Source organism: Penicillium paradoxum, assembly GCF_028828445.1.
Source record: "Penicillium paradoxum strain IBT 22861 chromosome Unknown utg000005l_segment0_segment0, whole genome shotgun sequence".
In the NCBI taxonomy this organism is placed as follows: domain Eukaryota; kingdom Fungi; phylum Ascomycota; class Eurotiomycetes; order Eurotiales; family Aspergillaceae; genus Penicillium; species Penicillium paradoxum.
Genome location: NW_026643183.1, coordinates 2,468,632 through 2,495,490, shown reverse-complemented (window position 1 = coordinate 2,495,490; position 26,859 = coordinate 2,468,632). Strand labels below are relative to the sequence as shown.

Sequence of the window (26,859 nt, the reverse complement as noted above, 5' to 3'; positions counted from 1 at the left end):
TCGCATGGGTGATCCTTATAGGTGGACACTGATCTCTCCTGCTCAACTCCGAGGCCCGTTGATTACCCGAGACGAGGGATTTAGCCTTGACCCAATCAAAGATATTCCAGGCCATTCCATGTGTTCCAACATTGCTAGTGTACAAATGCGTCTTTTCTGCACGTATCACTCTTCAAGAAGAGTTGCACAGCTGGTTCTCACAGTTTCATCGAAAAGCAACCCGTTGCGAGCAACGTGGAGGCCTGTTGCGCAAGTCTCCACTTTTGGTTCAGCAGCTGGGGATGTACAACAACAAATCCTGTCAAAAAGCCCGGACTGCCAATTTACACAGTCAGTACCAAGTTGAATAATCGAGGGACTGAGGCCGAATCATTGACGAATAAAGCGTTTGTATCCGGGGCTCGCAGTAGAAACCAATATAGATTCTGGAAATAAATGACACAAGGACTTGGAAGACGATGGCAACATCATGCAACCGTCCACAACAGATCGGTGAAATGGGCGGAGTGATAAAGGAAAGTGCGGTATACAGATGAAATATCAAATTAAATGGCCGAGGCTGTCAAGTAGATATTAAAGATGAGCTGATTAGTCGCAGTCGCTTCTGGGAAAGATGCTGATGAGCATGAATAAAGTAAGCCGCTGCCCAGCCAAGCTATAGTGGGCGGAATAAGGTGAGAGTAAAGATTCACACTATCGTTGCAAGGTTGCAAGAATGTTTCAAACATTGAGCAGTGGAGGTCACAGCACGATAGCTCGTATTCATATATAGGGTATGACCTTCTCACGGTGGCGCCTCGTCGCTGTTAGGCAGGCTTGGCCCTGCAGGGAGGCTCACAGGGTCATTCAGCTAGGGGTTGTCACTGCGGTCCGTTTCGCCCGTAGCCCGTCACAGTTACATATCCCCTAAATATTTTGCAGATCCTGTACGGAGTACTTAGCTCATAACACACCTGCCTGCAATTGGAAGAAGGAACGGGGTCGCTCATCTTGGACCGATTGGGTCAAATCAAAAGTTTTTACGAACTTGCAGACCAGGAGGACTCTCAAACAATAACGTGATCTGCTTTACGAGGATAGATCATGGGGTGTTCCAGCCGGATTGGCTAATTATCATTGGTCTGCTAGATGAATCTGCCGGTGGATGTCCGCGATTGGACGCATTGGAGCTGGGTGCGAGGTTATCATCATATTTCTCAGAGCCTGGGTCAGTTGTATCAAACACCCGAGACACACAAAAGATCGAATGAATGACATTAGAAACCTGCCATGTAACGACATGGCTGTTTCCTCCCGTTTCCTTGTAGAGATGAACAATTCGATTTCGTCCAGTGAGCCCAATCTTTAATGGATATCCCACTATCATCGGATTTACAACACCTTCAACAGCAGCCACAGAAGATCCCGAGGAAATTCTACAGGCTAAGGTTGTCAAAGCGCCATGATACACAAGATGGGTGCAGAGAGAAGAAGAAATCTCGGGGTGATGTTGTATAACTGCATAACGAGAGTATAATTCTTCACTGCAGCGCCCACACCTACGATTTTGAATATTGTCCTGTTCTGGCTGAAGTAACGTGGTGTATCTTTACGAAACTAGGTGAGGGACAACCCTTCCAAACGAAATGTTTTTCACCGTTGAACATGCAAATACATCGTGCCACGTGCACAATCTCTCAGGTTTCAATCTCCAAGAGGCGACTCAGCTACCCGATTGGTACCTAACCCGCTCAATAGATTATCTGGTGCCTTCGAGAAGTCTTTGCTGCTTCATGTGACAAGGCTTAGACAAGGCTCGCGCCCCAACAGCCTTGTGTCCGAAGTTTTTTGCAGTCAAAATACCCGACGATATTTCGAACGTTATAAGGCTGAGTCACCAGAAAAGGCGCCGCAGTAGGCTATCGCAAGGATCAATACGAGGCTCGGTGCCCGGAGGTAGCAGGTGGCCATCCTACGGATAACTAAGCGTAGACCCTGATTCTACAAAGACATCTGATTCGCACTAAGGTGAGACATACTTGCCCCGGGGCGATGGAACATTTTATATGCAGGCACACATTGCAGAGATCCTACGGTGTTCAAATAGGGTTGAGCTAAATTGGGATAGGCGGAAGTACGGCCGACATAGTCGACGAATGAGACCTTTTCAATTGCGACGTGGGATGATCGACTCCGTACGGAGTACGGAGTACTCCGTATACGAGGTAAATATATTTTTCTATTGCCCCAAGCCAAGACCTTGGAAGTCTCAGATGAAAAGTGGCAGAGGACAGTGGCAGAGAAACGGGCAGTTAGGGAGGGGCAGTTAGCGCGAAGGGGATTTGCCGTAACTAACCCAAAGGGGCATAGTGATTCTGGTATAGTGACACCAGCCTCTCCAATAGAACTTCCCCTCCATATGCCATATTTCCCATGTTATTTAGCATCATTTGCGAGTCAGCACTAGCGAATCACGCGACATTCCCGACAGCGAAGTCATCAGTGAAGTCACATTGAGTCACATTGAGTCGCTAACGGAGAACAGGTTTGGGCTTATCAGTGCGGCTTAGACTGATAGCGCGACCCCTGAGCGCCCAGCCACCCCGGTGGACCTGGATTAGTTCCAGACGCAAAATCGGGCAAATCAAGAGATCCAAGCAGCACAGAGGATCGTCCATTTCTGACGTTAGTCTTTGTTCATACCTTTCATTTAAAAAAAATGGGGATTCCCAGTTGATGTTTCTCCAACTTCCTCTCCACAGTCACCATGAGGCAGTCGACGCCCGTATACTGGGTTGTCCAGGCTTGTCTACTATGGCTGGCATTCGTAGCGGCGTCGCCGACAGCCATTGTTCCTAACACATTGATTCCCTCTTTGAACTCTCACAAAGATGTTTCTACGCTTCAAACCCGCGATACCAAGCCATTTTTGCTTCGGGTTCTGCCATTTGGCGCTTCCATTACCATGGGGTACAAATCACAAGATCGCAATGGATATCGAAAATGGCTTCGACAGCAACTGCGCTATGCCGGGTGGGATGTTGACATGATCGGAACACTGCAAAATGGCAACATGCATGACAATGTAAGTTTCCTGCATCTGGCCTTTCCGTTCTTTTTGCAGAATGAGTATTGACCGTTGTCCCCCAGGACCACGAGGGCCACATCGGCATGAGGATTGATCAATTAGCAAAGGTTGCCAAAGACATCATCCAACAACAACCTAACCTTATTCTTATCAAGTAAGTCTACGATTAATAGTACATACATTCCTTTTCGTACGCTCACAACTGTTCTCCAGCGCTGGTACGAACGATGCCTTACAGAAATATAAAGTAGAAACTGCAGGCAAGCGGATGGACTCCCTTTTGACAGACTTCTTCGACGGCATTCCCGGAACAACCATCATTCTGTCCACTCTCATCTATAATGGACAAGAGCCCCAACTGGTGGCAGACATCAGTGAGCAATACAAAGAACTTGCCGCAAAACGCCGAGCTCGGAATGAGAGCCTCGTGTTAGCTGATATGGGCACATTCATTCGGTGGACCGAGCTCGTGGATGATATTCATCCAACGGCGACTGGATATGAGAGCATGGCATCTGTGTGGTGGGCAGCTATTCAAGAAGCTGAGAATGAGGGCCTTCTCAAGGCACCTGCAGCCACGTCGACGAGCGCTAATGCCATTAACAATACCCTTGAAAAGACGCTCGATGATAGCACCGATAATCCGAGCCTCCCTGCATACACAGCGCCTCCCCAGCCTACAGTGAGCAGTGACTCACCCCGATCCCAGCAGTGGCATCTCTGGACAATAGGGGTCCAGGTGGTTGCTAGTAAGTCTCCAATCCTTTACTCGTAAGTTTCATCAAAACTGACCTTCCTCTAGTGTACGTTGGGATTTGTATGATATAATATGATAATGACCACAGAAACATCAAAATAACGTCCTAAAAACAATTCAAATTATTATACGGAGTACTTTCCCCCAATTACTATAGATCTCACTTAAAACCCATGCAAACAAGATTGGCACATATCTCCATCCCAACCATACCACACCCCCCAGCGCCATCCAACTAACCAACCCCTTCGGAAAATTCCCAGCCGGTACATCCTTCGCAAGATACCCACAAAGCAGCGCCCATCCATCATCCACCTTGAGTTCCAGAACCTCCTTGCCTCGCTCCCTCGCAAGGCCCCTCACTGACTCATTATACTGCCCATAAAACAAAGCCGAGAAAATATCCCCCGCACCAAAATTGTCCCTAGCCCACTCCAGTATCCTCATATCGAGGCTATACCACAGCCGATCCGTCTTCCATAGCATGCCAACTGCAAAAAGGCGAGTTGTAAAGAAGAAGCCCAAACTGAGCAAGCAGCTCTGTGCCCACGTGTCCGCATTAGGCCTACTTTTCAGAATTACCTTGGCCTCTGGATACATGTCCATCAAATCAGAGAACAGGAATATCGCCGGCACATCAAATACTGCAGCGTAGCCATCCATTAGCTCGTGGACCTACTTTTGGCGGATGACCATGTCCTTCTCGCGCGAGGCAGCGATCAGTAGTTCTTGTCGGCTTGCATGAGGAATAATCTGGACCATGTATAGACATGGATCGAAACTCATTGTTCTACTGCTGCTTGCAGAGAGGACGTTGTTGTGTGGGGCAGACCCGCGCCGATTACGAGGGATGATTTGGACGTTGGGGCTACGGGGTGTCGGTCAAGAAGCGGACCATTTTGGGAATTGGAAGGGAGGGTTTAGATGAGTTTCTTGTGCGGAAAATATTTTGAATTGCCTCTATGCGGAAAAAATACAAACAGGACCCTGGATTTTATAGATCCAGCCGTGTGCTCGTTGGGACCCAGTCTAATGTCAGCAATGTTGAAGATACAGAGGTATGATATAGCATGTAGGGTTTCAATAATGGGTTCAAATGATACTAGGAATAGGATCTCTCATGGAAGTATTGAATTGTCTGAAGATCTAGATAATATCTGCCTTTTCCTGCTATTTATGCCCCTTTGTGTGCCGAGGATCGGAGTCCTTAATTTGGCCCCCAAAGGTGGGCTTTTCGGCAGAAAAGACAAAAAGGGCGTAGCGTTGATAATCCTACGGATAAGAGAATCCTACCTTAGGCATGGTTCTTAATACGCCCCCTTAACGTGCAGCCGTTGTATATCGTAAGGTCATATTGTCAGGGACTAAGATGAATGAGGTTTCTTAGTTAAAAGGTGTAGCTTTTAGACTGTAGGAAGGTGCAAAACTAGTAGTTTTGCACTATGAAAGACGTAGAGGTTTATTCTGCCGAAAGTCTATATATTTTAGGGTCGAGGTTTAAACCTACGATAAACTCTATAAATTTAGGAGCCCCGAGGGGCTTTATTAGTCTATCTATAATGTTTTTAGTCCCTTTTATATATATAAGCTTGATTTTTCCCCTTTTAACTTACTCGCGGATCTAGTACTAGTGTACGTCGATATATTTTAAACGTCCTAAAATAGTAGGGTTCTTCGTTATCGTGATCGTAGACTAGCTATCGCTATATAAAGGGATAAGGGGGAGGTCTATACTTCCTTAGTAAAAATTAAGATCTTTTAGTAGTTTTTATAGCTAAATTACCTCTCCGCTAGTAATTAAGAGGGCTATATATTTAGCTTCGGCGCTTAATTTTACTATATTAGTCTACTTTTAAGATTTCTATAATATTAGACCCCCTACGAGGAAGAAGATATATCTAGTCCTACTTTTACTTTCTAAGGCTAATCCGTATAAGGCGTCGATATACCCCTAGAGGTCCTAATTAGGTCTAGATTAGTATATAATTACGTAATAGCTAGTACGTCCTATATAAGTAATTACTCTTTATACTAGATCCTCGTATTTAGCGTTTAGGTTTATAGTAAACTACGAAAGTATACTTACTATAAGTAAGAGATCTAGATATATAACTACACTAGTATAGTTAATCGAGCCTATATCGGATTAGTACTATTTTACTACCTTACTTATAGCGGTAAGGGTCTCTTCCTTTATTAGGATAATAGATAAAGGGATCACGGGTCTTAAAGTTACGGTTTTTAAAAACCTTTCGATATATATTTTTTACGAAATTATTATTTTTCCTACCTCTCTATCGTATACTATTTTTATCGAAAGATAGTAGGATAGCTCGCCGAGGTCTAATATAGACTATTTTATCGAAATAAGGTCCTTTATAGTTTTAATAAGATCCGCTATAGAAGCTATAATTAAAAAGTCGTTGACGTATATAAAAATATAGACGATCGTACCGGCGCCCCCTTAATTATACTACGTATAAAGATATAGGTCGGAAGTAGATCGTATAAAGCCTTTCGTTAATAAATAGTCCCCTAATATATTAAACTAGTTTACTACTAACTATTTTAGACTATAAAGACTCTTTTTTAGGAGGTAGACTTTACCTTAGATCTCTAAAAAATCGGTATTATCTTCGAAACCTTCGGGGTAGTATATTAAGAGTCTCTCCTTTAGCGTGGCGTTAAGATATATAACGTTTACGTTAATATAAGCTATAAAAAGCTTCTTTTACGTAATTATAGCGAGGAGGATCTATAGCGTAACGTAGCTACCTATACTAGTAAAGGTCTTAGTATAGTCTAGATCTTCCCGTTATTAGAAACCTCTCGCTACCTAGCGAGCCTTAAATTTTAGGGGGGTTTCTATCTACGTCGAGTTTTAGTTTATATACCTACTTACCGGTAAGGATACGTATATTCTTAGCGGGTGCGGGGGTAGGGATTATCTCCTAAGCTTTAATTAAACTAAGCTATTTAAACTCGATTTTTATAGCGCGGTACTACTAAGGCTAAAGGGGTAAGTTACGTACTTATCGGACTGATTTAGGGTCTTCTATCTATTTAGGGTCTATATTTTTTAGGGTTATTAGTAGGGGTAAGGTTAGGAGATCCTTAGATAATAGGGTTAGTCTAGCTTACGTATATAGGATAGTGGTATATTATACTAGATCCTATATACGTTTTTTATCTACCCGAGGTATAGTAGTATAGAGAACCTTATTTTAGATCTTATAATTAAGGTTAGCGAGTTCTTTAGTAGATAGTCTTAGTAGGTCTACTAATAGGACCGATTCGTTACTAGAACTCTCGTCGATAAGTCTAAGATCTCCCTCGGAGTCCGAAAAAGAGGTGCTTTCTTCGGCAGAAGAAGTTATAGGGGTCTTTTCGGCGGAAGAATTTATAAGGTTTATATTATTTATAGGGTTCTTAGGGTCTATAAGGTTCTTAGGGTCTATAAGGTCCTTAGGGTCTATAAGGTCCTTAGAGTCTAGGAATAGGAACCTAGACTATTTTACCGACCGTAGGGTTTCTAGTAGGACTAGGAGATTAGGATTATTATATAGGGTCTAGTTATCTCCTTCGTCGAAAATAACGTCTCTCCGGGTTATAATCTCTCCCCTATTTCTATCTACGTTTAGACGCTAGATACGGTATTATATACTATAGTAGCTACTATACCCGATAAGTCTACCTATCTAGGCGCGGGGCTATAAATATCTACTTATTAATATACTAACTATAGCCCTAATCTCTTCGGGGCTTCTTATAACGTAAGCCTTACTACCGGGTATCCGTAGGAATAAGATATTAGGTTTTCTACCGAATCGTATTTTATATAGTGTCTAGTTTAGGAGACTATCTCTTTTTCTACCGAAATAGATAGTAAGGTTACGGGTTATTATTACTATTTTTATTAGTTCGGGCTATAATATATCTAGGAGTCTAGTATTATCGAGAATAGCTCTAGTGCGTTCTTATACTATTCGTATTATTCTTTCGACTTTACTATTTTACTTATATACGTATAGTACTAAGAAATATAGACGGGTGTTAGTGTCCTTAGCCTATTTTTATAGGCGGAAGTTATTAAACTCTCCTCTATAATCTAATTAGAAGGCTCCGATCTCTAGTCTATTAGGCGGTAGTATTTTACTTCCTATTACTAGTAGCGGGGGGAGATCGGGGGTTATAAAGGTCTTAATTATTATCTCCCTTTCGGCGGAATATAGTTTTATTATTTTAATTATAAGGTCTAGGACGAAGTCTTTATAGGAGGTAAACTATATTTCTCCTTATCTATCGAAGTCGTCGATACTAATTATTTAGTATCGGTAGCTACCTCCCTAACCTCTAGGTATTTTACCCCCGCCTCCTAGATCGAGGTATACGAGATCTCCTATTTTACTAGATCTATATAAAACTAGGGTTCTACGGGGTACGAGCTAAGCCTTTCTAATTTAGTAATAGCTATAGGGTCTTTTAGGGGTAGGTAGGCCTATAATATTAATATCTTCTATAATTTTTACCGTTTCCTATAGGGGTTTAATCCCTATATAGTATAGTCTATAGTACTAGGTATCGATATTAACCCTATCCTTTTTAAGCTTAGTAGGTAGCTCGCTAAGGGGAGTCTCGCTAGGAGAAGTCGAGGTAGTCTCTAAGGACTATTATTTTAAGCCACTAGACGAGTTTATCCTTTATATCTTTATTACTCTATAGGTAGCGAGTATTTCTACCTTTTCTATCTAAGAAAAGGGTCCCTTTTTCGGCGGAAGAGATATTACCTTTTTTAGCGGAATAGCGCCTTTTACTAGTTAGCTAGGTGAACTTACGGCGTTTTCCTATTTTTACGTACTTAGGCCCCCTAGCTAGGGGTAGGGGTCTCTTAGGATAACCTCTATATTATTAGCCTAAGAAATTAGGTATCCGTAGGTAGTTTTTTCGGCGGAAATAGGAGTATCGGCCTAAGTTTTTAGGTATCTAACGCCCCTTACTTCCTATACCGTCGTTAAAACTAACGTTTCTAGATCTAGGGTCTAGTATCAGTATATATAGCGAACGTTTAGTATCTAATTTTTGCCCTTTCGTAGTCCTTTTATAAGAATACTATTATCTAGTTTCTAGAAAATAACCTTGTCTCCGTATATCACTATAATCCTATAGTTAGCGAGCCTAGGCTACGAGATAAGGTTACTACGGAGTTTAGGGAGATATATAGTCCTAGTAAGAATAAGATCTCTCCCTTACTTAGTCCTATCGTCGACTATAATCTTAATATCCCTAATTATACCTTAGACCGGCTAGTTTATTAGGGCTATTTTAATCATAGTAGTTAATAGTTTTATAGTATCTAGTATAAAATAGTCTAGCGAGCTAATTATATATTCGTCGTAGGCTATATCGTAGATCTAGTTATTAATTAAGATACTAGTTAAGAAGTTTTATACCTCGTGACTATATTCGACCTATATAATTAGGGTTTCCGTAGTCCGTTTAGGTACTAAATTAGGGTTTTTTAGCTAGTATTTCTTAGTAGGGTACCCCTTCTTTTTATAGAAGATATATACTAATCCTAGAGGTCCTCGTCGTATACGGGGTCCTCGTAGTTTTATAGATTTACTAGTTTCTGTAGATAAGGTCCTTATAGCTACCTTTTTACTAGCGGCGAGGTTATCTTCTTCTCTTTATAGTTCGCTATATAGGCGATTAAAGAGGTATTAGTCTAGCTAGTTAGTTAACCTACTAACTATTTTATTATAGTTAAGCTTCTACGGGTGCTATTCTAAGCTATCGAGGTACGCTATAAGTTCTATATATTTTTCGAGTTCGTCTATTTCTTATAGCTTAATTAGTAGACTCTCGATCGGGGGATATATAATAGTTTTATTAGTCTATATAGTCTTAAATACCTCGATTAGGGTTCCGACGTTATAGACGCGGGATATATATAGTACTTTTATTATAATAGCGTCTTATTTAGCGGTAAAAGTATCCTTTATATCGTATTAATTTTATAATTCCTATTAGATACGCTCGGGTTCTAGAGGGCTTAGCGGTATAATATTTTTCGCTAAGTCTAGGTATATAGTATTTAGGATAGTAAGCTAGGCTACTCCCTTCTATATATTTAGTATATAGTACTTCTCGTGCGAAGGGGGTAATAATCCTACCTTACCGTTAATAACTTATTTAAGAAGGTTTTAGTTTAGTACTTACCGTATATTAGCGGCCTAGGTACGGTAATTATTTAATCCTATAAGTTTTAGTCCTTTATATTCTTCTTTTCTTTTAAATATTTTCCCGAGGTCCTTAGTAAAACTAAGATATCGAAAGGCGTTTTCTTCCTCTTCTCGGGTATTATTCTTTAGAGTAGCGTAGCGGTTACGTAGCGAGAATATAGAGCTATCTCGATTAAATCGGTTTAGGTTATTAATCTATATTAATAGGACTTATATATTAGTCTCGATAGACTCGGAGACTTTAGCGGGGGGTCTACCCGCTATAAGCTACCTAGTTAGTCCTTAGGGCTACTAAGTATAGAGATACTCGGTCGACTCGAGTTCTCTAGCTAGTTAATCCGCGGGGTTTAGACGTTATAGGCCCTAGCCGGGGTCTATATTTCTAGTGCTAGCGGGAGCTATAGGACTATTATTTCCTCCTTCGTTATCGCTACCCTCGCCTAAGGCGCTACTATAGTTATTATCGGACCCTAATTCGTCTAGTCGGTCGGCGTCGGAGTCGGAGGGTTCGTGGGGTATATAGGGTGCACTAGGTACACTAGATACCCCCCTATCTCGCTAGGACCGTCGGGTAATAGGGGTTATAATAAAATTAATAAAAAAATAGGTAGATCTACGAGAGATCGAGAGGTATAGGTATAAAAGGTAAGGTATGAAATAAGAGGTGAGATATATATAAGAAGAAGAGAGAGATCCTAGGGTGAGGACCTATATATATAGGTCTAGGCAAAGATCAGATGAAAAGGTGTATAGGGGCAAGCAAATATTTGCTAGTAAATATAGTAAATAGACTATACTACGTAATTTAGGTATTCCGGCTATTAGAGATAGCCGGGCTCATAACCTATTGAAGATATAGAGGTATGATATAGCATATAGGGTTTCAATAATGGGTTCAAATGATACTAGGAATAGGATCTCTCATGGAAGTATTGAATTGTCTGAAGATCTAGATAATATCTGCCTTTTCCTACTATTTATACCCCTTTGTGTGCCGAGGATCGGAGTCCTCAATTTGGCCCCCAAAGGTGGGCTTTTCGGCAGAAAAGACAAAAAGGGCGTAGCGTTGATAATCCTGCGGATGAGAGAATCCTGCCTCAGGCATGGTTCTCAACAAGCAAATGCGAGTTTGCCTCATCGTGTAGGTGGTTGCAGTGTGGAAGTGCTGCGAACTTGCATACTGGATTCGAAGGTATGGGCTTTGCAGATACTCTCATCTGGTAGCTCGTCGATGAGGGCAAATAGCTTCGACAACTCGACGGCCGGAACTCCGGCATAATGACGTCACCATGTGAGCCACAGCTACGGAGTCCTAATTTATTCCGAGCGGCGGTACTTTGTTAATCTTGACTTCTTTCATACAACTTTGAGAGCCTAGACTAGATTTCTTTGCATTAGCCCGCTTAAAAAATGGCCGATTCGCTCGCTATTCTCCGCCAACAACGCTCTGACGAGCTGGCCAGGCTCGCCGATCAGCACATGCAACATGATCTTCAGTCCGAGGACCGCGATAAGCTCAAAGCTGCCGCATCTTCGGTCTCATTGTGGACAACAGTCGGGTCAGCGATCGGAGTGAGTCTTGGTCTCCTTGCCGCGATCAGACTGCGCAGTACGCGCAAAGCGTTCTTCTCAGCTATTCGCGCCCAAGAGAAGCCTACAAAGGTTATGTTCCAAGATGGTCGAACTGGTACGTTCTTAGATGCAAGGGAGAATGATAGCGCAAAGATTTTGATTGTTAATCTGTGTTTAGAATCCATTCCTGACCTCACGCCGCTGTTGAAACCTACTACACTAGGCGATGTTGCGACATACCTCTTTGCCTCGGCTGGTGGGTTACTCTTGGGTGGCGAGCTTGGTAAGAATCCTTTTCAACGTGGTAGTTGACGGCTTTTGGGAGATCATGCTGACAAGGGATTGATGTGATTAGGCTTTGCTGGTGGTGCAGCGAGTGCCACGAGGAGTATGTCGGCGGATCCTGAGAGCAGGAAGAGAATCGAAACTGCGTTTAGAAGATTCCGGGCTGATGTGCTGCGGAAAGAGGCTGATGCTTTGGACAAGGGAGAGAATGCGACCGAGTTGATTTAATGCTCTGTCCCGAATAGGGAACAGATCACAATTTACATGAGCAAATGCTCGTCATTAGACGGAATACGGATCGTTGCATGATACAAATTTCGTTCCTTTCATTTGCATATCAAGAATATATTATACACAAGTTTAGACTTCAAGTGCTTTCAAAAATGCCGGGCTCTCATAACCTTGCGCAACCTTTGAGATCGGCATAAGATACGCCTCGGAAGACTCCTGACTTTCCTGGAGCTTGCGAATGTAGAATTGGGCAACCTTGAGCCACATCGCTTTCTCGCTCGCACTAGCTCCAGAACCCTGCCAGACCCACAGCATGGTGCCGGCATCGTAAAGGAAGACATCATTGCCATCGAAATCAGATCGATTGACAGGCTGCCCATCCTTCATAAGATCAAAGGACAAGTTTCCTGAAGCATCGCTGAGTCTGAAGAGCTTGCGTGAGCGACCACTCTCATCAACACCTCTCTTGGCAAATCGTCCAGGCCTGGGCGCCTCCAACGTAGGCCGAGCGACATCTTTCCCGCCCAACAAATCGACAAATATCTTAGATCTAGCCTCAAGTTGAGAGAGAACCTCGACATCAACATGCTTGGCCAGCGTCATATCATTAACCACCTGTGCCGCCTTGGCCTTCTCCATCGGGCTGCACTTCTTACCCTGCCAGACCCAGATCTTGTTGCCCTTATCCAAAACAAAGACATCATTCTCATCAAGGCTCTCCCACGTAGGCTCGACCTCATGCACGATGAGCGAATCAAGACGAGCAATACCGGGATGCTTGAAAACACGCAGTAAAGTGAGCACCTCCTCACGCGCCTCAGGCTCCACATGTGTAAACCCAGACCGCACACCTCCAGACCGGACAGCGTAGTGGCGGAACAGGGCGAGGAACTCATCCGAAGGATGGTCCTGGACCTCTCGATGTTGAGTCGCCGCACCGTGCAGAAACTCATCTAACTCGACGGTTTTATATGCGGCGGTTCCGGCTTCATCCTGCGTGGTCTTGCTGCCTAGCCAGAAGAAGATATCATGGCCGAGCTTATCATCGCCGACTTTGTACGTGTGCAGGACGATGAAGCTATCGCCGTCGTAGAACTGGCCGGTCTTTTCCTTCGGCCAGGGGATGACTTGGAAATTCTCGATGCGCCAGATGAATAGGCCGGGTTCTTGGCCGATCTTGCCGTTGTTCCAGGCTGGTTCTGCGGCGGCGGAGTTGTACTTGACGCGGTGGTCGATATCGGTGCCGATCAGTTCCACGTTGCTATCTTTGATGTCGTACTCCTTTGGGTGTACTAGTCCTTCGTGGGGAGCCATATTTGTGAGCTGGTATATTCCAAAGATGTGTAGGACTGGGGGTGTTAACAAGGTGAGAGACAGTTTGGCGGTGGGTCCTGAGCCGCGGGGCATCGGATTTTGGAAGCAATTGGCCAATGACGTCGGTAATATCCAAGTTCCTATTTTTAGTTAGTGCTACAAATCCTGATTATGTAGCTGTTGATATGAGGCTGAAGCTTATCAGAAACGCGGAGGGTTTCTCTGTTGAACGTACGCTTCTGGACTAGAAAGGTGGCGCGGCAAACGCCACATTTTGGGTTATGGCTTCATTGGTCGAAAAGAACTAGTCGCTTCAGAATTGGATAAATTGCAAGGGAGATTCAAAGTAGGGCTAGGAGTATGCACCTAGGTAGCTAGTTAGATGAACAATGCAATCAAACGAAAGCTTGCCTACATTATGCCCTGACGAAAATTTCAACGCACAATTTTGGGCGACACAGAATATCAAATTTTAGTCCTCGATTCTGTTTGAATTTTGTCGAGACTATACGGTCTATGATATGTAAGAGTACATACGGTACGTTGTAGGAATGGGCCACCAATCGCTTGTGAAGTGCCATCCATAAGGGAAAAAATTGAGTTACGAAGATCAAAATGGGTAGGTAAATCAGTGCACGAGATGATCGGCCCTGAGATAAAATTCCAAATGTCCTTGAGGTATATGAAACACCGAGGGAATATACTATCTACTCCTGGAGTACTGTAGTAACTGCCTGTGACTGATTTCTCAGAGGCGCACAAAGCACCCGTCACCAACGCTAAGCGTCAAGATATCACGTTTTTCTCGCTCCCCACATAACCGTCGCGCACTTTTTTGGTCGTTAAATACATTTACCAGCGGCCACCACCGGCGCCACCGGCACCACCGAAACCACCACCGTTGGAGGGGCGGGCGTTGGCGAGGTTGACACGGATGCGGCGACCATCGAGACTAAAGGAGAGTTGTTAGCAAAAAAAAAGGCTCGGCGATAAGGGTGAAGAGATCAAACACGTACTCTTGCTCGTTAAGGCCGTTGATGGCAGCCTCGGCCTCCTCAGCGGAAGAGTAGGTGACGAAGCCGAAGCCACGGGAGCGACCAGTCTCACGGTCAACCATGACGATCTAGGACAAAGATTAGTATTTTCAGGGTCAAAGGGGGTGGAATTTTCACGTACAGAGTCGACAATGTTGCCGAACTCACCGAAGGCCGCGCGCAGCGACTCGTCGCTGGTGTGCCATGAAAGGTTTCTAAGATTCAGGTCAGCATGAGCAACAGAATAAGACAAAAATCGACATACCCGACGTAGATCTTGGACATTTTGAAAGAAATTGGGAGTCACGAGGTGTTGATGAAGAGACTTACAAGATGCGGGGCATCTGAAGGAGATATAGGGCCTTCGTGGCGGTGAGAGGCAAATCTCATTTCGCCCCGCATAAATCTCGAGCACGTCTTTCAGAGGCAACTCATCCACAAAGAACACACGCTTGGGTTCGGGATTCCATCTTTGGGATTCTTCGAATTCTCAGGGAATTTTCAAGTTACTACTCGCCTGGTAATGCTCCACAGGGATGGTTTCTCCAATGTCTCGACTTATGCACCCCCCAATGGCAGAATTTCTTAAGCGATGAACGATAGGCTGACAGGATCTGCCATGCCATCGAGTAAAATATGACATTGGCTGTTGTGTGCATAACAGATGAACAGGATCTACACTGGACTATCGAATAGGAGGGACAAAGGATGCGTAATTCCGTGAGAACGCCACCACCCAGGAGGCACAGAAGTGGATATGGGCGAGTTCATTCTTGCATACAACTTAAATTTTATACATATGTGCAGGTCGAAAATACATTCCAGAGCGATGATATGACTCTGGCAATCAGCAAAAAAAGCAAAAAAACATACAACAGTGAGGATTCGCTGGTGGTCACCCACCCAACTACTAACTCACCGGCGTGTGGCTTGAGTACGGCTGAGCGGACGGGAAGCCCTATTTTCCACACCCTATGGTCGTATGTACCGATCGTCGCCAGGGTTAGACATATGTATGCAGTGTATTATCTCAAATAGAGTGCTGTTAGGAGGTGCAATGGTGGAGATTAAAGCCATATCACCTGTTATTGGAGGAGAATCTGTTTCCCGCCACAAGCAAAGACAAGATGTGGATGAGCGTATCTCGAAAAGTAAATTCTTCCCGATTCTTTAGCCCACTGCTTGCCAATCCAAGCCCCCTTCCATAGCCAATAGTCCCAGCCTTGCACCTACACCCTTGCTCTTGCCAACTGGCACGAGCTGGGTTGCCCGAAGATGCTCCGTGAACACACGATCAGTACCGACAGCACTCTCCCCACCCTTCCAGTCGCAACGAGAAAATCCCGTGTAATATTCGCAAATAGAGTGGCAATCATATTCAAAATTTTGTGTACTGATGGACGCGCATGCGATGCCACATCTCCAACCACATAGACTCGTGGACCAGTATCCTCCACACGCAGGGTAGAGGCATTGGTCTCTACCCGGCCATTGGCTGTCAATAAGGACCCGTGGACGAAGCTGGTATTAGGCACTGCGCCAGTAGCAGGTATACAAAGGCCTGCTTCAATTGTTTTGCCGTCTTCCCAAGTTACCGTCGGTTTGGCCTGGGCACCAATGCGTGGTGACAAACACGTGGGCACACAACTACAAAGGTATATAGCGCTCAGGGGTCGGTTCCAATTAAAGTCGAATTGGTTGCCTAAATATGTCTGGCTTGGACCGCTCTTGACACCACTCATTACTGTATTGTAAATCATAGTCTCTAATTGAAGTTATTCATACCGTATATGTCTTGGGAGGAGAAGAAGATATCTGTAACAAAAATACTAAAAAGACTACTAAAAAGACAATCAAAATATCCCCTTCGAATTTTGGTGTAGGGGGTTTGTGGATTGAATTTTCGCTCGAAATGGCTGATGGGGTTGTTAAGTCAGATAAATATGAGAGAGAGATCTTACCTCCATGTAGTTATATTATTCATCGGACCACCAAGGTTGGCACACCTCATGCTATTACGTCAAGATCTTTTAGGTGAATGCCTGTCATATCCGAAATGTAGGTTTGCTAGTTGCCGCAATCCCTTTAGGACTTCGATTCGCATACTCATTTTGGTATTATGGCTACCGAGACTATGTGCTCCATTCCTCAAAAGAAACCCAGTGAGTGTCTTATAATATAAACGTTCAATTCAGGAGCGGTATATGCCGTGTTGCTTCCAGGAAACGCGGCTCAATCGAAAAAAGAAGCTCTTTATCTGTAGGTAAAATTTAAGACTTCCACTGTTAGAACTTAACAAGCAGGAGTTTGTCCTATTTACATGCCCAGTTGATATTACGCCTTGTCTAGGTAAATTCACCCTAAAGGCCCAAAAGAACACACATAAATAAGGGTCAAAGCTAGTGGCATGATTGAATCGAGCAGAAGTACTTTTATAGCGCTTGGTAACGCTGGTTCAGTTTTCAAAGCAAGTATGAACCAACTCTTTCTTGATCTGGGGCTGATTCAAGTGAGATGGATGTGAGATATAGAGAGAGGAGGTTAAATTATTGAGAAGTCAAGGTGTTGAAAACAGGGATTCGCTTGGTATCAAGAGGTCATGACGAAACAGGAGGGGAGAAAGAGACCCTTAGAAATAGTTCATTCAAGCACAATATGAAATAACTATATCCATTCTCAGACATCTGATCTTGTTCTTTGCTGGGTCAATGTTGCGGGCTAATTTAGTCGATGATGACAGGAATAATATAAAAGTGGCCCATTTATCAGTTGTGATTCCTAACCACACATGATTCTATGTCAAACAACCTCAAATTTACATCCTTTCAATTACACTTGTCGATATTACCTAGTTAGCATAGAAGAAGGGGCCATCGAAGTAATAGCTGTAAGTTGAAACCATGGCGCTGAGGTGTCGACACTAGCCTTAGGCAGCGAGGTCTTCGGAAGTCATGTTTGCTTCTTCGGAAATAGTCATGTATCCTCCGTTTTTGATCTCTGTCCTTTTTTCTTTTGCAATAATAACCCTTGGTGTTCGCCTTCAACCCCATTCGCGGTTGTGACCGTCTAAAATGGCAAATTGGCCGTCAAGCCAGCGTCGGAGTATTAACGGAAGTATCTTCAGACGTCAAAAACGTGCGGGGTTGTGAAGCTTCCAAAGGGCTCGCGGGGTCTCGATTTCCAATTCAAGCCCATTCAAGAAAAGCAACCAGAGGCTTTAGGCTATATCTCAAAATGCTCGGTGTATTTACCCACATTCCGTCTGTTGTGTGCCAATAAAGGGAGGTTCCCCCGTGTTCCGCGGACACCATCAGTGACCTAACCCTACTTGGGTATTCATCTGCATGTTGCAGTGTGACAATGCGACCATCCATGTGTCATTGTACATGGGGCAGCTCATTTTCTGCTTCCTTGGCAAAGGAGATACCGCTTCAAGGTGATCATGGGTTGCAAATCCACCACTGGCGCCCCGGCCAAGATCGGGAACTAAGGGGAGAGAGTTATGGCTTAGGAATTTAAGCCAAAATATCCTCTGGGGGGTTTATAAAGCGCACACCTGCACCCCCGACCAGAGGAGATATTTTCTTGAGCGACCACTCATGGTGAAGGACAATATGCATAGTCTTCTTTTCTCTGCTTTGGTATTCAGTCTCGCGGCTGATGCTTATGGCTCAGGGTCTGCCGGCTGGGATGTCGCTTACTCAAAGGCCAAAGTGGCGCTCCAAAAGCTGAACCAAACTGAAAAGGTTGGGATTGCCACTGGAGTGACCTGGTCGGGAGGGCCTTGTGTGGGCAACACCTACGCACCTAGCTCAATTGACTATCCCTCTCTGTGTTTGCAAGACTCTCCACTAGGACTCCGCTTTGCCAACCCTGTCACAGCCTTTCCCGCGGGTATAAATGCTGGAGCAACGTGGGATCGCAGTCTCTTGTACGCACGTGGCCAGGCAATGGGAGAAGAGGCTAAGGGTCTTGGTGTCCATGTGCAGCTAGGCCCGGCGGCTGGTCCTCTAGGCAAAAACCCCGATGGCGGTAGGAACTGGGAAGGCTTTTCGGTGGACCCGTATCTGAGTGGGGTTGCTATGGAGGAGACAATTCAGGGTATGCAAGATGCAGGTGTGCAGGCCTGCGCAAAGGTATCTTGATATCCATTCCATTGGTATTTTGTTCCTGTTGTGACCGTAACATAGCACTGGCTTGGGAACGAGCAAGAACACAACCGGGAAACAATGAGCTCAAACATTGGCGACCGCGCAACGCATGAGCTATACGCATGGCCATTCATGAACGCAGTCAAGGCGAATGTGGCTTCTGTCATGTGCTCCTATAACAAGTTGAATCAGACTTGGGCCTGCGAAAGTGATGACCTTTTGAACAAGCTCTTGAAGGACGAGCTCGGCTTCCCTGGCTATATTATGAGCGACTGGAATGCACAGCACACTAATGCCAACAGCGCTTTGGCTGGACTTGATATGACAATGCCTGGAAGCGACTTTAATACCCCACCTGGCAGTATCTTCTGGGGGACTAACCTAGTTGATGCCGTGGCCAATGGCTCCGTCCCGCAGTCTCGTTTGGATGACATGGCAACCCGCATCCTGGCGGCCTGGTATCTTCTTGATCAAGATCAAGGTTACCCAGAGGTGACATTCAGTTCTTGGAATGGCGGCAAGGCCAGCATCGACGTCACAGCTGATCATGCCAGTGTCGCCCGCGTAGTTGCCCGTGACTCCATTGTGCTATTAAAAAATCAGAGACATGCTTTACCTCTCCGACGACCCAAGAGCCTAGCGATCATTGGACAAGATGCTATCGCCAACCTCAACGGCCCCAATGCGTGTGTGGACCGTGGCTGCAATAATGGCACCCTTGCAATGGGATGGGGTAGTGGCACATCCGAGTTCCCTGTAAGCGAGTCAATAGCAAACGATCAACGCTCAATCGGAAAACTGACAACAAATATCTAGTATCTCATTGCTCCGTTCGATGCAATCCAAACTCGAGCCAAGAAGGATGGTACAAAAATCATACAGAGTACTACCGACGACACAACTGCTGCTGCCTCCGCAGCGGCAGCGGCCGAAACTGCCGTAGTATTTATTAACGCAGACTCAGGCGAGGGGTGAGTTATGTTATATGTCTCCCTGAAACTTCAAACTCGGTGCGATTCCCGGTTACTAACGCCCCACATAGCTATATCACAGTGGAAGGCCATGCTGGCGACAGAAACCATCTTGATCCATGGCATAACGGCAACGAGCTTGTCAAGTCCGTCGCAGCAGCGAACAAAAATGTCATCGTAGTCGTGCACAGTGTGGGGCCGATTATCTTGGAGACAATTCTCGCGCAGCCCTCCGTCAAAGCCATTGTCTGGGCAGGACTACCAGGCCAAGAAAGTGGTAATGCCCTGGTTGATGTGCTGTACGGTAGCACCTCTCCCAGTGGTAAGTTGCCCTACACTATTGCCAGAGAGGTTGCAGACTATGGGGCTAGGTGGACCAATGCCCTGGATGACAATTTCGTTGAAGACCTGTTCATTGACTACCGCCACTTCGACCAGAACGGCATTAGTCCTCGCTACGAGTTTGGCTATGGTCTATCATATACGAGCTTCCAGTATAACAGGCTGTCGGTTGATGTCGTTGCCACAGCCGGACCATCAAAGGGACGCATTGTTCCTGGAGGAGCAGAGGATCTTTTTGAGTCGGTCGGCACTATCTCTGTCATCGTTCGAAACGTTGGTAGAGTGGCCGGAGCCGAGGTTGCTCAGCTCTATATTGGTCTTCCGAAATCTGCTCCCAGTACTCCTCCAAAGCAACTTCGAGGATTCCAGAAGTTGAATCTTCGGCCAGGACAGCCAGGCATGGCTACCTTTGAGCTCACTCGCCGTGATATAAGCTACTGGGATGTACAGACACAGAAATGGGTTGTGCCTCGAGGAAGATTCACTGTGTATGTTGGAAGCTCTAGTCGTGAAATTCGTCAGCACGGGAGATTTACTGTTTGAGCTGTATATGCTCTTTGAAAGCAGACTATACCCTTTGTTATGTACATAGGTATTTGATGATGGAAGCCGACTTGTGTCAACGGGAGATTTTGGATTTGAGACCCTTTCGGTCACACTCGCTATTGAATGAATTTCTCGGCAATCCCTGAATCGGACTCGTTCCTTTGTCTCATATCTGGGGGCCATTGTCCCGTAGGAAGTTGGAACTGGCGCCGTCGGGTTGTCTTCACTCGGCACGAAAGCCTTGGACCATACAAAAGGACACAAAGAAGGGGCTTTGTAACGATTCATGATTTCTTTATCATTTGGAATCCTGAGATCCCGTCCTCTGCATCACAATATGCATTGGTTTGGCTTTTTGATGGGTATAAATACCGCCAGTTCATCCGCCCGAAGTATCAGTCTATCATCAGCCTGACTTCCATTTGCTCAGCTTCATCGACTATTCTATCCAACACATTCATATCCACACCCCACTTACCTAGGAAACCCCGTGCTAAGTATTTCACAATGGATTTTTGCAGCAGCCTTTCGCCTGACTGGGTCGAAAATCTCATTCCGACCTACAACCAAGAGTTCTCTTCGATCCGAAGAAAGCTAGAGAGACAGATTGCAAGCTTGACCAATCATCCAGGAGATCGGCAAATAGTGAGCGAAAGGCTAGAACAGCTCGTTAAGTTAATGCCTAAGATCAAGCGGCTGCAGGCCAACATCTCCGAGCACTTCCCGGACCATTCTTTTAACGTTTCCGAGACTTCCGGCGGCTCTGATGATGCTGTTTCCCCAGAATGGGATTCAATGGAGAATATCTTGCTCGAGCTCAGTGAAAGACTTATGATTTGTTCGGGAACCGAGGACTGGGTCGCCGATCGGCTTCGAGACATTCTGAAACGTCTTTAGATGCCTGATTTCTCAATTGATTAGAATAATGTTATTTCTCTAGCGAATTTCCAAGACTTGCATCAGTCCATCCTTTATTCAGAGTCCTTTAGTAGTTTAGTCTCAATCGAGGAAATGATCCGTTTACAATACTCGTAAGTGGAGGGCCTCTCAGTGCTCAGCGGAATGAAATATAGTCTCACCCATAGTCCCCTAAATAGTGACCTGGGCAAACAATGTTGTCGATCTCTTTATAGAAATTCTACAAAGCTTTTCGCGTTATGGCTGAGGGGTTGTGCGCCTGAACTATGTACAAGCAGGTCGGGAGTGGCTGGGTTACTACCAGCCCTGCAGAAATATGTGACCTCGAACTGCATTAAAGGCATTGATTAAGTTCATTTCCTTGCATATCGATTCCGTTATCACCGTTATCACCGTTATCATCATTATAACGAGAAACTTGGAAGAATTTGCATAGCACTTCAGAATATGATCTATATCGGTGGGGAATATAAAACCCAATGATACGGCGAAAGAAGCAGCGTCAATAAATCCCAGCACAGCTAATGCAATAAGAGTACGGAGTACGGATACAACAAATTTACTGGTCTTTACGGAGTACGGAGTATGCACTTACTCATTACAGCAATACCAAAGGTCACTAGTTGTAAAATTCGCCGATCTTCACCAAGGCGTCCTGCAACGGTTTGATTCAGGCATGCCGTTCATAAAAATCTGAACCGCTTATAATTTCTCACCAATACTAACAGAGATAAGCCCTATGAGCCAGGTAAATTATACGGGATACGAGCTTCAGAGCAAACAATCTTGCTCTCGTACCAGGACTAATCCTCGAAATTTAGGGGACAGGGATGATCCCAGATAGAGAACCTGGGAGCAACGAATACGAGCATATGATGTGCCTATCTGCGCCCTCCATGCATATATGAAAATGCAACTGGCATGTATATCGTAGCGCCCAAAAGAAGCCCCGCACAGCTCAGTCCTGGGAGCCAGGGGGCCTAGTGTGTCAAAAGCACTTCTTCCAGGTACAAAAATGCCCAGGTTATCCCCTACACCCATCCAGAGACCCTGTTCAGGTTCACGCCAGGCGAATTGTGAGCGCTGTACTCCATACAGATAGAATCATGCATTCGATCTTGCCTCAGCACCGTTTCTTTGCATTTATATTTGTTTGTTTATTTGCTTGTGTCTCCTCCAGCAAAAATGCCTTACGCGAGAATTCATCCCCAACTTTCACATTTGACGAACTCTGGAAGTTGGAGAACAGCTTCTGGGAATCCTTTCTCTACCCTGCAAATTTGAAACAGACTCAAGGCGATACAACCACGGTCTTTGCGCCGGATGTAAGTTGATCTTGGTCTTCATTGGTATCTAGGGATCGGACCAGTCTGACTTGATACAGGTGCAAGGCCGTGTTGACATCACACGCACGTTTGACGGCGATGAGCTGAATCGGGAATATATCTTTGGCTTGTTTTCAGATGCAGAGCAGCTTAGCCTGGTCGGTGTTCCGATCGCATATAATATCACCCAGTTCGCTGCCAACGACAACATCGCTTCCGCGACAACGGTCGTGAACTTCAACGCAACCAGTTTCGGCGTCCTCGTCCCAGTGACAATCGACACATGGATCGAGTTCAATACCGATGGCAAGATTGTACAGTACGATGCGACGTTCCGTTGGTTCGAGTACCTGCTGGACTTCCTGCTCGAAGGGTTGGCAACCAAAACCAACGCGACTTCACCCGACCAGGCTGTCGCCTACCTTTCAGACCTGCTTGCCACGAAAGTCTGTGATATACATGAACAACATTGTACAGGCTCCAACCAGCAATACACCGATACTGCTGCTTGTTACAACCACTTGACCACCGCTGTGCGGTTTGGCAAATCCTACGAGCTGGGTCGTAACACATTGCTGTGTCGCGAAGTCCACAAGCATATGGTGCAGTACCGACCGGAAGTGCATTGCTCGCATATCGGTCCTTCTGGCGGTGGATATTGCACCGATGACATGAGCTATCTGGAAACTGTGCTGGAAAAATATTACAAGAACTCGTGGATTCCCTATGGCTATGGTGCAGGCCAGAATCCATGGCTTGCTAACTGATAGGGTACGATCTGCGATTCTGGTTGTTCCTTTTCAGTGTCTTTTCTGAACGTTCATGGTCTTTTCCTATTCTCTACGTGGGGTTGTTCTGTCCCGTCTTCATGATTATGCTCTTGAAGAGTAGCAATCTGATAGCACAACTAGGCACTCACATTCCTTATTATATTGATTCAACTCAAAGTGCGCTCTTGATTCTAGTTCTATGATCGGCATCTTTGTTATCTTTCTGTAACTTGAAAGATCCTAGCTCTTCTATCACATGGCAATTGAAGTCACATATTTCGGAAGCATCCAAGTCCACGATATCTCGATCTTGTACGGAGTAGGTCATCCGGAATCCTTGCCCAGGCGTGCCCGTGTATCTTCTCTCACAACCCCTTCGAAGTGTGACCATAGAGGCCCTGAGCGATATAGAATTTCCACGAAGTATCGACAAATCCTGCTGTTCTGATCATTTGACATACCTTTATCTCTACCGTCGTACACGCTACGCCGCATTAGAAACGAGATGATTGGCGGATTCATAGCCCCTTGATTGCTACATCCAAGCCTCCTAGCTCGTTTTCTAGCGTGGGACTCCGTATGTACATGGGGATTTTCCGAGCAAGGGGCAGTGATGTGCAGCTCGGAGCTTTCCTCGTGATCTAATAGGGCACGGCTTATCGGTTGAGTTCTCCGATGCCTCCAGCCTCATCTGGCAATGATCATACTCTACATTCCAATCCCTTCACGAGTCCGTTCCTAACCGTTATTCGTGATGTTCCACTTAACAATCCTCCGTTGGAGGCCGAGGAAGCTGTCTATTCCCCACGCAAAGCACGTCACTGTCGGCGTTTTAAAAACTTTTTTTTCTCGAAGCTCGAAACAAGGGGTTTGATATCTGGCACTCTCAACACGCCATATCAAGCACATAGCAAAGCCGGTCGTATCTGGTTACATGTATGCTGGAATAGAATCATCACATTTCAGGTTTTCATTGCAAACTCATCCAGAGGGGTTACTCTTGAGTCACCTACAGTGTTTGAGCTACCTGAGTAGATACCCCAGTGTATATACTACCTCAATATCCCCGCTCGGCCTTTGAGAGTCGCATGCCAGCCTTACAATAGTCTACATATGGAAATTCCTACTGTCACCTGGCTGACGTTGACCAAGGCTTTTTTTGCCATCCCTTTCAACCTGGGACCTCCTTGACAATGATCAAACAATGTGACTAAAATAACTTACGGCTAGGTTAGACTCAGTTAAAATGAATCCAATGACCGTTGGAACTAACCCTTTTCTCTAATGTTACTGTCAAATTGGACCGAACGCCACTAAAATGAAAAACAGACACTCTACTTGCAGCGATTCAGCACCCGAAAGTGAAACCGAGATACGGTTATGCCCTGAGAAGGATGAGATATCGAGCGACGAACAGAAGTTACCACCCGTTGACGGAGGATTCCAGGCATGGATGTTTCTAGGAGCTTGTGTAATGATTGAGGCTTTGATATGGGGTAAGCCAGCTTTGGAGTCCGTGCAAAGTGACAATTTCATTCTAACCAAGATATCGCAGGATTTGCATTCGCCTTTGGAGTCTTCCAGAAGTACTATCACGACCATGAATTCTTCCAGGGCTCTAATATGGTAGCGGTGATTGGAACATGTGCTACAGTGAGAACACTGCATCCACGTACAACTATACATCTCTAACACAATTCACAGGGAATATCATATTTGAGTTGCCCACTGGTCATTATTGGCATGATCCTTCTTCCTCAATGGGGTCGTTGGTTCTCATCTTTCGGACTGGTTTTAATGTGCCTGTCTCTTGCTTTGGGTTCCTTTTCTTCCAACGTTACTCACCTCGTCCTCTCCCAAGGAGTTGGCTTTGGAATCGGCGGTTGTATAGCCTACAGTCCCTCCATCTTGTATATGGATGAGTGGTTCGTCCACCGCAGAGGACTCGCATTCGGTATCACCTGGGCTGGATCTGGTGTCTCCGGACTGATTTTCCCCATTGGATTGGAAAAGCTATTGACTCGATTCGGATTCGAAACTACTCTCCGAATTATCGCAATTATTATTTTCGTCCTTGCTGCGCCCTTCTTATACTTCCACAAACCCCGACTACCGGTTAGCAAGACCGTCAACTACCAGCGCTTGAATTTCCGATTCCTCACCACCAAGATCTTCTGCATCTATCAGCTGGGTAACATACTAGAGGCGCTGAGCTTCTTTCTGCCGGGCATCTATCTTCCGACCTACGCGCGCAGCATCGGTGCTACGGATTTTCTTTCATCGCTAACCATCACACTCCTGAATCTGGCGTCGGTTTTCGGAAGCGTCATTATGGGCCATTTGACAGATCGATACCACGCAATCACCTGCATTACCATCTCAACTGTCGGCAGCACTCTATCTGTGTTTTTCCTCTGGGGTTTCTCGTCAAATATGGCGACTTTGTTAGTCTTTTCCGTCGCATATGGATTATTTGCGGGCTGTTACTCGGCAACTTGGTCCGGAATAACGCACGAGGTCCGGAAAGTCGATCCGACTGCCGATGCGACGATCATCTTCTCGATTATTGCCTTTGGGCGCGGAATCGGAAATGTCGTCAGCGGTCCCTTCAGTGAGGCTTTGCTTGACATAGACAGCTGGAAGGGTTCCGCTGTTGGGGGCTATGGTAGTGGGTATGGTCTCATCATTTTGTGTACAGGGATCAGTGTCTTGTTGAGTGGAGTATGTATAGTTGCGCATCATATGAAGATTATATAGGCAGTTTGGTTGTAAATCTATGCTGATGATTGATGTCTGCATTACCGGTTAGTTGAATGGAAAAATAATAAAGAGATTTGTTTCTCAAGCTACTGGTTTTTCTTTTCTGTCGTGTCGTGTCTTTTCTTTTCTGCTTTTTGTCAGTTTTATCAAAGCCACAAGGATCCGCAATCGACCAATTATTTCTTTCTATACAGTCTTTAGAAGAGTATTATTCTATTTTAGCTAGCGTGTAGATCAATACCTAACTAATATATCGTGACTTATAACGAGAAATTGGTTTCTGGCAGCGACTATCAAAATGTGGGAGGCTTTGCCGGCAGCATCCGGGAGGATGAAAATGTGTTCTGTCCTGTTCTTGTCACGACGCCAACATTTCTCACACATCTAGAGATAATATGGAATGACTATGAAACATAAGTCATCATCTGAAACCAAGAATTCGCAGAATCATCTATTTTATGCAACGTTTTAAGTTTTCGTACGGAGTAGTCCACGACGCCATGATCCGAGCCGGGCCGAGTATAGCGACGATGGCGACGGTGGCGGCGATGCCGAAAACATGAGTTCTTACCGA

General features: G+C 45.1%; 9 protein-coding genes across 9 annotated transcripts, besides 2 other annotated features; 6 read left to right on the top strand and 3 right to left on the bottom strand.

Moving 5' to 3' along the window:
- Positions 1–197: 197 nt before the first annotated feature.
- Positions 198–766, bottom strand: N7457_005955 (uncharacterized protein; the record flags this gene model as incomplete). Its single annotated transcript, XM_057176999.1, has 3 exons — positions 198–315; positions 339–559; positions 695–766. The coding sequence occupies 3 exons, from the start codon at positions 764–766 to the stop codon at positions 198–200; spliced, it is 411 nt and encodes a 136-aa protein (XP_057031301.1).
- Positions 767–2,746: 1,980 nt separating this feature from the next.
- Positions 2,747–3,895, top strand: N7457_005954 (SGNH/GDSL hydrolase family protein; the record flags this gene model as incomplete). The annotated part of the gene is made up of 4 exons (XM_057176998.1): positions 2,747–3,064; positions 3,130–3,221; positions 3,281–3,816; positions 3,870–3,895. The coding sequence occupies 4 exons, from the start codon at positions 2,747–2,749 to the stop codon at positions 3,893–3,895; spliced, it is 972 nt and encodes a 323-aa protein (XP_057031300.1).
- Positions 3,896–11,476: 7,581 nt separating this feature from the next.
- Positions 11,477–12,151, top strand: N7457_005953 (uncharacterized protein; the record flags this gene model as incomplete). Its single annotated transcript, XM_057176997.1, has 3 exons — positions 11,477–11,753; positions 11,817–11,921; positions 11,994–12,151. The coding sequence occupies 3 exons, from the start codon at positions 11,477–11,479 to the stop codon at positions 12,149–12,151; spliced, it is 540 nt and encodes a 179-aa protein (XP_057031299.1).
- A 132-nt stretch (positions 12,152–12,283) lies between these two features.
- Positions 12,284–13,468, bottom strand: N7457_005952 (gelsolin family protein; the record flags this gene model as incomplete). Its single annotated transcript, XM_057176996.1, has 1 exon — positions 12,284–13,468. One exon carries the CDS (start codon positions 13,466–13,468, stop codon positions 12,284–12,286), a length of 1,185 nt encoding a protein of 394 aa, XP_057031298.1.
- Positions 13,469–14,320: 852 nt separating this feature from the next.
- On the bottom strand, positions 14,321–14,787 carry N7457_005951 (RNA recognition motif domain-containing protein; the record flags this gene model as incomplete). The annotated part of the gene is made up of 4 exons (XM_057176995.1): positions 14,321–14,420; positions 14,485–14,591; positions 14,645–14,717; positions 14,768–14,787. 4 exons carry the CDS (start codon positions 14,785–14,787, stop codon positions 14,321–14,323), a joined length of 300 nt encoding a protein of 99 aa, XP_057031297.1.
- A 506-nt stretch (positions 14,788–15,293) lies between these two features.
- Positions 15,294–15,474: a sequence feature (Protein overlapping with rRNA (N7457_005950, KAJ5780790.1) was converted to a misc_feature.).
- A 16-nt stretch (positions 15,475–15,490) lies between these two features.
- Positions 15,491–15,513: a sequence feature (Protein overlapping with rRNA (N7457_005950, KAJ5780790.1) was converted to a misc_feature.).
- Positions 15,514–18,116: 2,603 nt separating this feature from the next.
- N7457_005949 (beta-glucosidase) lies at positions 18,117–20,509 on the top strand (the record flags this gene model as incomplete). The annotated part of the gene is made up of 4 exons (XM_057176993.1): positions 18,117–18,638; positions 18,693–19,409; positions 19,470–19,624; positions 19,696–20,509. 4 exons carry the CDS (start codon positions 18,117–18,119, stop codon positions 20,507–20,509), a joined length of 2,208 nt encoding a protein of 735 aa, XP_057031295.1.
- Positions 20,510–21,019: 510 nt separating this feature from the next.
- N7457_005948 (uncharacterized protein) lies at positions 21,020–21,409 on the top strand (the record flags this gene model as incomplete). The annotated part of the gene is made up of 1 exon (XM_057176992.1): positions 21,020–21,409. One exon carries the CDS (start codon positions 21,020–21,022, stop codon positions 21,407–21,409), a length of 390 nt encoding a protein of 129 aa, XP_057031294.1.
- Positions 21,410–22,536: 1,127 nt separating this feature from the next.
- On the top strand, positions 22,537–23,522 carry N7457_005947 (uncharacterized protein; the record flags this gene model as incomplete). Its single annotated transcript, XM_057176991.1, has 2 exons — positions 22,537–22,755; positions 22,788–23,522. 2 exons carry the CDS (start codon positions 22,537–22,539, stop codon positions 23,520–23,522), a joined length of 954 nt encoding a protein of 317 aa, XP_057031293.1.
- Positions 23,523–24,843: 1,321 nt separating this feature from the next.
- On the top strand, positions 24,844–26,702 carry N7457_005946 (uncharacterized protein; the record flags this gene model as incomplete). Its single annotated transcript, XM_057176990.1, has 4 exons — positions 24,844–25,021; positions 25,081–25,178; positions 25,230–26,197; positions 26,573–26,702. The coding sequence occupies 4 exons, from the start codon at positions 24,844–24,846 to the stop codon at positions 26,700–26,702; spliced, it is 1,374 nt and encodes a 457-aa protein (XP_057031292.1).
- Between the last annotated feature and the right edge of the window lie 157 nt (positions 26,703–26,859).